This window comes from Callorhinchus milii, unplaced genomic scaffold (genome assembly GCF_018977255.1).
Source record: "Callorhinchus milii isolate IMCB2004 unplaced genomic scaffold, IMCB_Cmil_1.0 Scaffold20, whole genome shotgun sequence".
Classification (NCBI taxonomy): Eukaryota; Metazoa; Chordata; class Chondrichthyes; order Chimaeriformes; family Callorhinchidae; genus Callorhinchus; species Callorhinchus milii.
The window spans coordinates 4,180,045-4,192,448 of NW_024704761.1; the positions used below are offsets into that span (position 1 = coordinate 4,180,045).

At 39.9% G+C, this 12,404-nt stretch overlaps 1 protein-coding gene across 3 annotated transcripts in view; it reads right to left on the reverse strand.

Annotated features, from left to right (window-relative positions):
- The window catches only part of cyth1b (cytohesin 1b), an 85,872-nt gene that overhangs the window by 11,503 nt on the left and 61,965 nt on the right, over positions 1–12,404 (reverse strand). For all 3 annotated transcript variants that reach the window (XM_042342304.1, XM_042342303.1, XM_007888648.2), the window contains exons 3-8: positions 11,194–11,258; positions 7,309–7,375; positions 3,841–3,959; positions 1,869–1,949; positions 1,394–1,506; positions 479–627 (exon numbers count right to left, since the gene is read on the reverse strand). In XM_042342304.1, coding sequence (XP_042198238.1) covers positions 479–627; positions 1,394–1,506; positions 1,869–1,949; positions 3,841–3,959; positions 7,309–7,375; positions 11,194–11,258 — 594 coding nt within the window. The remainder of the gene's footprint in view (positions 1–478; positions 628–1,393; positions 1,507–1,868; positions 1,950–3,840; positions 3,960–7,308; positions 7,376–11,193; positions 11,259–12,404) is intronic.

Genomic DNA, 12,404 nt, shown 5'->3' on the forward strand with positions numbered 1-12,404 from the left:
AAACAAAAATGTGGAAATGATTCACACTGCACCAGGAAGCTCAACAAGTTTCAGGAATACATAAGCATTTCTTTTAGAGAGACTGCTGCTAAAGAAATGTTCCTGTTCATGATAATAATAATAATCCTTGCATTTGATATAGCGTCTTATCATGTCTTCGAGACGTCTCAAAGCGCTTCATAGCAAAGCGATTAAACTACAGAAGTGCTGTACACCGTAAAGTGAATTGACTGTAAATTTTGTGTGCAAAACGTGGCAGCCAATTGCGCACAGCAGTGTCCTACAAACTGTCGTGGATTGAGTGACCAAATTGTTATTTTTTCAGTTCCTCTACCATTTCCAAATTATTTTAAGTCTTGCTGTAAATAATTAAAGACGTTTCCACAGTAAGAATACTGAAACTGTGACAGCTGCCTTTGAAAATGCATGCACATTGCTTGATATCTGAAGCACCGAAATAATCAAACCCAATACTGACTCTTAAGAGTTCTTCTGGTAAGTCACCACCGTCATTTATTCCTCGGTTCATGAGAATGAATCTTTCCACTGTGGGCTTGTCTTTAACGTTTGGGTTGTGTAGACTGGTGTTCAACATAATAATAGCAAATGACAGTACATAGCACGTATCTGCAAAGAAAAATTATACTTTAATGTTAAAGTGTGCCAAAAAAGCTCCTTGCATTAATCTAATTAGTAAAAAATAACGCCCACAAACTGACCCATAAAAAACATACCACTCGAGATCTCACCTAGAAATCTTTCAAATTAGGTAAACTGATAATTAAAAGTGTTGAAAAGTGACATTTTTACAGTGCAAAACGCCTCGAGAGATTTGGTATCTTTTCAATTTCAGAATGTGTAATTTTGTCCATCTAGTGGACAGATGAGCAAAATACAAAAAGGGAATCGATCACAATTTTAAAGAAAGGCAAATCTGTTGTGGCAGTGCTTTCCACAGTGAACTGGGAAATTCTGTAGTTTAATCATTTATTAAATGATCTTTTCCTGGATCTTAGTCATTCTTTATTCATTTAACCAGTTGACTGAGAAATTACGTAACGTATCAGATAACATTCAGGGTAGGAGCTCCACTCCAACATAGGAACACAGGAACATGAGGCCATTCAGCCCCTCGAGCCTGTTCCACCATTCTATTAGATCATGGCTGAAATGTACCTCAACTCCATTAACCCGTCTTTGCTCCATATTCCTTGAAACCCTTACCCAACAAAAATCTATCCACCTCAGCCTTGGTCACACAAGTCTATCTCATGTGAACGTGATTAAGGGCATGTAAAATTGATAACCTTAATTTCCCATAAATGCTTCATAATTTCTTTTAAAAATCTTCTCAGTGTGCTTCTGTGCTCCCGGTCATAGTATAATGCCTTACCTGTTGATTGAAAGACTCCAGGGTTACATTGACAGTATCGCTGTGCAAAAGCTTCCATCATACGGTCAATTTTCTGTGCCTCTCCAGGTAACCGAAAGCTCCAGAGGAACTGCCTGATATTTTTTATGTAAAAAAAACATTTTTTACGACATTTAAATTTACATGTTAATTCAATTCCTTCGGCTCTTGTAACTGAGTTGAAAGAAATATTGCAGAAATGCAGACACTCCTTTGAAAAATAAATCCTCTACATCAAAGCTGTTTCCCCCCCATCCCCAAATAACATTTTGCAAGAATATTTAAGAATACAAGAATAAAATATAGAACATCTGCCTGCCTTCTACTCTTCGTAAACCAAATTAGTTCCAGATATGTAAATTGGGTCACAAAATTGCGAGGAAACAGTATCAGTAACCAGGATATTATCCGCTCTGAAGTAACACGATGGTTTAATTTATTGACAGCTGATGCTTACCGCAAGGCCTGCACCAGGTTCAAGTCCGTGAATTCATGAAGCTCTACAAATGCATGCAGTACTTTGATGTTGAAGTCATCCCTGGAAAAGAACAGATTATTAATTTGCTAGAAAGAGGGAATGTTATTCATTGTACGCAAAGTGCTGTTCTCCCAGGTCCACGCTTTTAAGCAAGCAGCCACAGACCCATGCTATAATTCCAAAGAATCAATTAAAAAATTTTTAAAACCTAATTCATACCATTATTGCTGATGTAATGCAGACTTCTGATTGTCTTTCTTGCACCGTTACATTATTACTGCACATTGCTAAAGAGCTTTATACCAAATTGGACTAAAGTATCCAATTGAATATAACTTAGCCTTCTACTTGATATGTTAACTTGCATTGCAGAAGATGATTTGAATTTATCTCATGATTCAAGTAAGGGGTTTGGGACGTGACATGATGGATACACAAGAATCTTGAAAACACAAATCAGCAAATCATTAAGACCTATACTTTTGAGACTGGCACACACCTTCAGATTTAATCTCTGATCAGACACTCTATGCAAGAAGCGATCAATAATAATCGTTGCATTTGATATAGAGCTTTTCACTTCTAGACGTCTCAAAGCGCTTCACAGAATATACGGTAAAGTGAATTGACTGTATATTTGTGGGCGAAACACTGCAGCCAATTGCACACAGCAGTGTCCCACAAACAGTCGTGGATTGAAGTGACCAATCTTCTACTGTTTTTTTCTTGAGGGATTATTATCAGGCGTGTGGAGTAAGGAAACTTGCCCAAGGTTTTGCCCTGCCGGGAATCGAACCCAGGTCTCTCGCTTGCGAGGCGAGTGCTCTAACCACTGAGCTACAGGACGCTATATAAAATCTATTATAATAATCCTTGTTACGTCTTTGAGATGCCTCAAAGCGCGTCACAGAATATACTGTAAAGTGAATTGACTGTACATTTTGTGGGCGAAATCTGGAGGACGTGTGCTCGGAATTCTCGCTTTGGAAGAACGCTGACATTTACAGGACCGATTCAGCAGCAGCTCAGCGCCCGTAGCATAAATGATGCACAAGGTAAATAGATTCTATTCTTTCGCAAACACACCAAGGTAAAAAACTTGCCAATCAGCCTTGCAAAGGAAAAAAGATGTTTTTTTAAGCTAGTGAGATCTATAGTAATATCCAAGAAATTATGATAATGAACCACTGATTTCATTCATGCTTTCCTTCATATCCTTAACGAGGCATCAGCCTGATACATTTGAAGGTTAAAGGCAGTAGTTTTAAATAGTAATTCATTTGCTCCCCATTGTAAAGCATTCATACATTAGCTTTCCTCCACACGCCATGAAAATCACAGTTGTAACCTCGAGAGCACTAAAACGTATCTCTTTTTCTCTACCCTTCGTGTTCACTGTTGAAACAGATCATAAAACATGTATTACATGTTTTGGAAACCTGATGAAAAATTAATGTTAGATTACTGATACAGTACATTACAGGGCAAGAGATGTCTAGAGGGAATAATTTCTGTTCACAATATTCTCCCCAGTCGCAGAAGAAATTTATAAAAGGCATATTTCCCTTGCAATGAGGAATTCTCATCTTTCTTGCCACACCAGGGATCTACCACTCTGGAGTCATTACTGGCGAGGAAGAGCCTTTTATGTTCCACTGTACAGAGTGCCTCCATCTGAGATTCAGAGGGGCAGGAACTTTGAGCCAACGTGGAAGAAGACTGTGCAATCCAACGCTCAGAAAAGGAGCAAAATTGTCTGGGGTCAACTTGGGAGAAAATATAAGGGACTCTTATTCACACTTTTAAAAGAATATAGACACATGTTCAACATCGTATTAGTGACATTAATAAAAACAGGATAGCATTCAGTCTACTGTACGGTCAACAGGCAAATGTCATCATGGGCACTATATCAAATACAAGGATTATTTACAACTAGATAAGGCATTACCTCTCTCCAAGGTAATCCCCAATCGCAGTCTTGTTTAGTCCCTCTCCTTTGTACAAAAACTGTGCGATGTCTTCCTGCGTGTTCTTCAATAGCTCGTTCTCAATCAGGAACTGAATCCCCTGCGGAAAGGAATAGCCGAATTATTAAATTTGAAACAGTGAATATCATCGGAGCTCCTATTTCTGTTAATAATCACGATTCCGAGATTAACTAAATTAATTATTTGGGTTAATTTCCATTGTGTTTCATCAAAAAAACTGGCTGTCTGCACCCTTCTGACTCGGTTTTGAAAAGCTACGTGTTAGGTCGCAGCTGCCTACCTCTCTGCAAACCAGTGGACACAAAGCCTTGGATATTTAACAGTGTGATCATGAACCTGGACCCCAAATAATACCATCCAGCAGGAGTCATCCCAAGCCTCAGAGTTTCCCATCGACTAATTGTTAGTTATTTGCCTTCAGTGTGGTAGGAGAACCTTTAAAGGACAGCTTGTGATGTGCCAGCCACCTTGATAGTTCTAGAGATTCACATGCAATGCTTCATATTAGGTCTACTCAGCCACCAACTTTCATCTCACACCCTTTTATCTCATAGATGTCAATAGACAAGTTGTTTGAATCGATCGCTAAGTTGCTTAGTTTTACTGCTGTAGGTAGGTCTCGTGTGCAGAAACAATACGATGGAAGGAATCGGTGTAAATATTCCCAGCGAGAGTCAGCGGCTTTTATTCGTACGCTATCACAGCTCTCGTGTTGGTTAAAAACACTGCAGTAATTGCTTGTAGCAAATAGAGCTCCCGCATGGGTGCTCTACAGCATTAGCGTGTTTCTATGGGAAGCCGAGAGCTGAATGGTGCAGCCTGATGTTCACAGAAGGGTATTAAAAGGTGTTAGACATAATAACTGCAGGTTCACTGAGAAATAATGCACAATTAATTACAGGGAGTGCGCAGGTCCAGTATATTTTGAGTTGTGAGCACAAAACATCTGCAATTTTTAGAAGTCAGGGCACAAAGCCTAAATTGGTTGGTTTCAGTCATTGGTGTTCTAAATTTACCACAGCTTCAGTTTTGCAATCGACCGTGAAAAATCAATACATCTGCCCAGAATAAAACAAACCTTAAAGTAAAATAGCCAGTCTTAAAAAAATGGTCAAAGCTGTTTAAGAATTTATTGTAACAATGCTGGATTTGTTTGCAGATTATCTGTTATGTGTCAATTATTTTGAATTAATACAGGAAGGAGTGGGGGTAATTACTGTGATTAACTTTGTTTTCCCTATATTATACAAGCTCCAGCTACGAGCTGACCGCCAGTAAAACCCAAGAAGTGTTATGATAATGAATTTCTCGTGACAGATGAGTGTGTTGTTGACAAAGAACTCAGTCAATGTCACCCAGTGTGTAGTTTCCACAGAACGCACAGTTTTAAACAAACAAATGCAGTTGAGATTATGAGGTGGACTTTTTTTTGCATCATTCATTTAGTTTTGTGCTTAAAATTACAATTGTCCTTTCATCTTCCTGGACTTTTTGTTAAGGTCCCCTCATGTCACCAACTGTTTCCTAATTAACAAGACGGCCACGCCACTTGTTCCCCATCCCACTATCTTTCAATAAAAATAATAATCCTTGCATTTGATATAGCGCCTTATCACGTCGTTGAGCAGTCTCAAAGCTCTTCACAGAAGATATTTTAAAGTGGAGTGACTGTGTATTTCGTTGGCAATTATCAATAATGTTATTCTGAATTCCATTCAGTTTTATTAACAAAACTGATTTGGAAAACAGTTCTTAATCACTACCACATCCTTCCCTGATTTATGATGGAGCCAAATTATTACAACCAGAATATTGGTAACTTGTGTGACTTGATCGCAGTCAATGTTTTATTAATGAAAGACTCTACCATTAGACAGAGGCCAGATTATTCCAGTAAGCTAGTGCTTGCAAATCGTAAGCGTGCGTCTCCTCATTTGTTATGATTTTACACATTTCAACAAAATTGTATAAATATGTAAATATTCCGGTTGAGGACAGAAGCAGCATTACGCATTTCTCAAATGCCATCTGCAGCAATTTGCACCAAATCTTCATGCATTCATTCATTCATTCATTTCCATAGTCCCCACGCAGTTAGCTCTCGATCAGATCATAAAGGGAGGTAATGAACACAGAGGCCAGGCGTTCCCCACTGAGAGGGAGAGAAAAAGTGGCAGATGAGTCATCCTCCCATGCCAGTATTTCTCATTATTGGTAGAGACCAGAGAAACAAATGGCTTTCCCATCCATCCTTCCAGACAGCAGTAATGGGGGGAAAGTAGATTATTTTTACAGAAAGAATGCGAGTGGGTGGGCAAGCAATGTATTCAAGCACAGAGTAAGTGTATTGTGTGGCTTCTGCCAACCAAAGCTCCGTCCACCCTAGGGAAGGGAGAGATAATGAGAGCAAATTGTAGTCACAATTAACCTAGCAGTTAATTTTGGTTACGTCGGTGGCTAGAGAGCAGATAGTCTGTTCACCCTCTCTGCCGCACAGAGGGGGGAAAAACAAGAGAAAATTGCATTCAAAACATCTATGGGCTTTCCAGTCAGTAAATTAACTCTGCTTTCAATACGTCCAGCAAAGGTGATCCTCAACACTTGCCAATTTGAATGCAGCATAACTCAGTATTTCTGAACTTTGTTTTAAGTTCTAAATATGAACCCAAACTACTGAACCAATTTTCAAACGGTTAATTTGTATATATAAATATATCTATGTGTATGTATGTATATATCTCATTCGCATTTAAAACTACAGTCTAACAGAAAAAGGAAGTATGTTTCACAAGATGATTAGACTACCCCCCATTAAGTCCAGAGATGGTGAATGAAAGGTCTATTATGCAAACGCACATGGCTGACAACAGAGCAGTTATATCTAAAGCAGTCACACTGTGTTAATAGATAGCTGATTTAAATAGCTATAATGAACATTAATAGGATTAGAAACTGCCATTAACTACATTTGCTGCAAAGGGGTTCAAGTGGAAAGCAGGTGATTGTTTTGCATAAAAAAAACAAAGTTTAAAGCCCTCCCTCCCACTCCCCCACCCCCCAGACTATTAAGATATATGTAGATAATTATCAAATTGAAGTTTCACATTGTTATTTTTTTTAAAAATTGCATATCTGGTTTCACTCAGCAATACTAATTGTAGTTTATGGGCATTTCTACAGTTGTGGATGTTGTGAATGGAACCCAACTAGCTTTGTTAACAGAGCACTGTCTGTACATTTGTGAATGCTGAATCATTGACTGAGTAGCTATTTAGGGATCCACCTTTCCTGCTACATTGCGAACAAATCCCTCTTTGAAGCACGGAGAACTTAAATACATCAGCGTCAGGCACTCAAGTAACATAAAAAATATCTACGAACTCAAAACTCGCAAATAGATCCACTAGAAAAAAAACATAGCGTTATACCTTCTTAGGGTCCATGTTGAATTTCTTACGGCCCATTGCTACTTGCTTATTCCGTTGCATGTTTTTTCTGGAAAACAGGTTGAAGACATAGATACGTCAGTGAGAAAGATCGGCAATGGTTACCACCGGTGAGGAAACCTGCTGTAATTCTCCATCATGGATCACAACCATGACATTGGTGACAGATGCAAAATAATAGCATTACTTTACGCTGCAATAATCCTTAATCCTTTGGGAATAAGTGAGCAATTCATTGCAGAATTCAACAGGCGATGTTCAATAACCGGTTATTAAGCACTACTTGTGAAATAGAGTTCAGCTCTCATCTATCCTCCACAATAGCTGATTGTGCCCATTGCTTAGTGTTATGTGATAGGAAACAATGACTGTACATCTACAGTTAATAATGATTTGCCTATACAGAAACTTTAACAATTATTAATTAATATTAATCTATATTTCACACAATACAATGACTAACATGATCCCAAATTGTCGTGCCTTACACTTCATAATCTCCGCACTCAAGTAATAGAAAGCCCATTACTCCTCATGAGCCGTAAAAACATTGCTAATGTACACTGTATTAGAGGAATTACAGAGTCTAATAGGTGTTCTAGTTCTGCTGAGTGTTAAACTCCAGCACTACCCTCAATGTACACTCTGAGGTCCCCAAACCCTTGCCCTTGCCGCCCTTTACCTAATACTCTCTAGAATTAGGTAACAGGGTGCAAGTCTCCAGGGAGTGAGTGCACACTCCATTCCAGACACGTGGAAATTTCCACGCGTGGTTGGCCTTTAAAAAATCTTGGCTACAAGGGAACTGCGGTGAATTCCACAGTCATATGTGGAACCTTCAGTCTGGTTTGGCTACTCTTGAGCACGGCGATGGGTTTTTCACATGCATCAAGACATCCCGCAGACTAAAAAAAAATGACGGGTTAAAATGATGACATTACAAAAGCGGAAACTCGGGGAGTAACTTTCCCACATACAGAACAACAAACTGCACATAATAAATACTCAGCTGCCTGTGGTACCAGACAAGCATCATGCTCTGCCACTCTCAAGCGCTCTGGGACATTACCCTGGGTGAGAGGCGCGATGTGAAAGCTGGTTGTTGTTGCAGTGCACTGTGGAGCATTTGGGATTGAGGCTGTAGCAAACGTGGGTCTTCTCTAAAAATCACAGCAATCGATAGGATTCAGGACAGAGTGCAAGTGTCCCTGACTGACAGAGATATACACTTTCCACCTAACCTCCCCTCTCCCCCCCCCCCCGACCCCCCACTCCACAACACTTAAAAACTTATCATATATACTATTGGTATTTATCGGTGGAAATTTTCCACCAGGAATATTCTCACCAGACGTCAAGAAAACCGGAACAGCACATGGATAGCATGTGTGGGGCTGCAGGTGATTAAGAAAAAGCCTTGAGGAAGGAACGACCTATACATCAGTTTTATAGCGGTAAGGGGTTTGACCTCAATGTAAATTGTAACCAACGTCTAGACCAGTAGATGCCTCACCTTGGTTTGCAAGCTAATACTGCGGAGATTTGGCACGCAAAGTTTGATTCCAAAGCTTGAAGCAAAACATCTGCCGTATAAATCAGGTGCTGTTTGTTAACAAATCTCCCTCATCATTTTCCAGATCCCTGATTCGGCTGGTACTTACACGTAACAACTTATGGCTCACAAGCCAGGAATTCCTGGCAACAATAACCCTTTCGCGAGCTTTGACATCTGTGCAAAACTCGTGGGTGTTTGAACGGAGCAAGTGGCAATGCTTAATAATAAAAAATCTTGCTAGGAACAGTCGAACCTATAACGAGATCTTCTGATACCGTATTCACTGCAATTCCTCTGTAGCCAAGACTTTTTAAAGGGCAGTCAGGATGTCGCTGACACGATAGTGTTACCATGCATGGTTTGCCATCTTTTGTGAATTTTTTCAATGTGTGCTATAGGACTGGATTTACAAAAAGGTAGCTAGGCATAAAGCCTATTTGAAGTTAGTCATAATAAGCTCAGAACTAAGTGCTTAAGCTAGTTGTGACAGTAAGAGGTCCTGTTTTAGTCCCATAAATATATCATTATTGATTTTCTAGTTAACCTTAAATGCCTAAAAGCACCTAAATGCAGGAGAGACACAGTGAAACACAAAGCATTAAAATTCCCTCATTTTTTATGAGCAATATTTTCACCCGGAAGATTTATTGCAGCCGGAATCTCATCACGTCAATGGAAACTCAACGATGTGCACAAAAATCCCAAGCACTGAATAATTAGGCTGTTGATGTTAAGAGATTCCAACCAGTAAAAGGCCTCCATAATGGCATTCCAGGAATTGTGTGCTTCTTTTCAAGCTGCTCCGTTTGTCACAACAGAATTTGCGCCGTTGCTAATAGAACAAAGGATTCCTCACGTTGACAAAGCCAACCTGCACCTTGCACGCAAATCACTGTTAAAACCTGAGCAAACAGAAGTGCGCCAGAATCTATTGCGCTACCAAACACACTTGGATAGAATGGTTGCGATGGCTGATGTTTTGTTTCATTAAGAACCCGAGCGAGGGGGTGGGTCACATTGTGGTGAACACCACTAAAGTAGCGCAGCAGAGAAACAAGGTTTGCTGAATATTATGGCAAACGGGATCAGCTACGGCAGGCAAGATATATTTACGGGAGATAGATATATTTCTTATTGCAAAAGGGATTAAGGGATATGGGGATAAGACAGGGTTAAGTTATTAGCTGGAGTTAGATTAGAAGATCAGTCATGATTGAATGGCGGGGCAGACTCGAAGGGCTGAATGGCCTACTCCTGCTCCTATATGTTATGTTATGTTATGCAAGGAGATTTTTTGTGAAAAGGAGGAATTACAGTAGGAGATAATGGGGCGAGGTTTCATTTCAGCTCAATAGGGATTTAGTGAGGAGGAATAGGGTGTGGAATGATATGGATAAAAGTTTGGGAAGCATAAACGAGTGAGGTTTGGAGGAGCTATGACCTCAGACGGAACGGTTGTGAGAGAGAGAGAGAGAGAGGATAGAGACTGTGGTGGTGACAGTCAGGAGGGAACTAGAGGTTTGCTAGATACTTCCCAGACAGGGAAGCAGTATTTAAGTCTCGGATGTGAAGAAATGTTTGGCACAAAAGAAGGGGACGAGTATCTGAAAGGCCGCTTCAGCAATCTAGATGTGCGGATTGCCTTTGACAAGATCGAGAGGCCCAAGATGTGAGTGGAAAGGTCGAGTATGCTTTAAGATTGCAGTCGCTGAGATGAGAGCAGAGGCGGCAGATGTTGGTTAAAGCATTAAGAAACTCGAGTGTTGACTCATTATTTGACCACAGCGGCAAACCAGATCCTGTCAACACCCAACATCAGTGTTTCCAGCAGTGATGACTGAAGAGTCATCAGGAGCAGGCAGCCTGTACCACTGCTCTCTCCCTAATCCAGAAGGCAATTGAAACCACAACTTGGCATTAATATAGCGCCCCTCATTCAGGGTAGTGTCTCTCATGTTGACAGCCCTATCTGAGATCAACTAATTCAGCAAAAGCACGAGATGGAATTGGCGGTCTGTATGCTTCACTAGAAGTAGCTTCACCCACCCATATTAACTGCTGATAATCTTTGTGGGGGTTTCTAACTGCTGTAGAATTTCAGGTAAACAGTACCTGTTTATCTCGTCAGTAATTTTCCATGGCAAACGTTATCAAAAAGATTATATTAAATGGGTTGTCACATGGATGTTTACCCTCAACGTGTGTGTTACTAAGCAATGCTTCAATTCCAGGGGGTAATTTACTTCCACGTAACTCAGTATATGTACTGTCCACATACTATGGTTATCTGCGTGTGAAAATAAAACACCTACCTCTCTTCTGTCGAACCCAGGTTTTCAATCTCATTCGTAACCTCTGCTATCTCATCCTTCAGCCGCTGAAAGAGATATCACATTCAATAGGTAAAAGCATCATAACAATCCACATTTAGTTATTGTAACCAAGATTGCCCTTATATTAAATATAATATAATATTATATAATAATCCTTACTTCTGATATTGCGCCTTTCACATGAAGAGAATGCTTCAAAACACTTAACAGGATACACTAAAGTTTATTGACTGCATATTTTGGGGGTGAACACAGCTGCCAATTTTGTGCTCAACAGTGTCCCACAAACAGCCACGGAATGAGTGACCTTTTTCATTTGAGGGGATTGTTGTCTAGTACATTGGGAGAAAATATAGTTAATACGCTTGATACTAAAACCCGTGAAAACTCCCTTCCCTTTTCGAAGAGTGCCATGGGATCTTTTAACGTCCATATGAAGCAGCAGATGGGACCTCGGTTTAATGTCTCATCCGAAGGACGTCAGAGATCTTGATCTTTGCTGGTAGAATACATCATTTTTCCCCTACCCCACCCCCAAGCTGTTCTGCGCTGATTCTGGTTCAGATGCCTGCAGGTACTCTAGTCTTCAGGAACATGAGGAAGGACAGCTCAGGTAAACACTATAATAAACTCATACTAATTCAATCCACTTGGAAAAAATAAGCACTTTTCCCCATTCAAGGTACTTCTAAACCTCTGTAATTCCTCCAACGTGTAAAGAGTGGTAGGGTTATTAAAGCAGTGACTGCTGGCGGTGACTTGAGGGAAAAGGTTCATTTCTTTGTGGAAAGTGGTTTTGATCTATAAAAACGTTTTAATAAAACATCAAATTATACAGCTAAGAGAGTTCCAACAGGACATAGGGTACTTTTCATTCCATATGGACACTGCCAACGCCACTCTAAAAGATGCCTTTTATGTCAAGCAAAAGATATTGCAGAACATACTTAATATCAGACTGACCTTGAACTTTTTTTTTNCGCGTGGAAGCTCAAGTAAAATACAAGATAGCCTCGGGTCAGCAAGTCTCAGTCATCAATTTAATAGTATTTGAATTTTCCATGAAATGAATACCCCAATCTCATCAGCCAGTGCACTTCAGGGAGGTGAGTTTTATAATATAATACAGCATTAAATTGTGCCGGGGCAAACTTTATATAATCTGATTTGTGTTCATGAATGAAATGGCT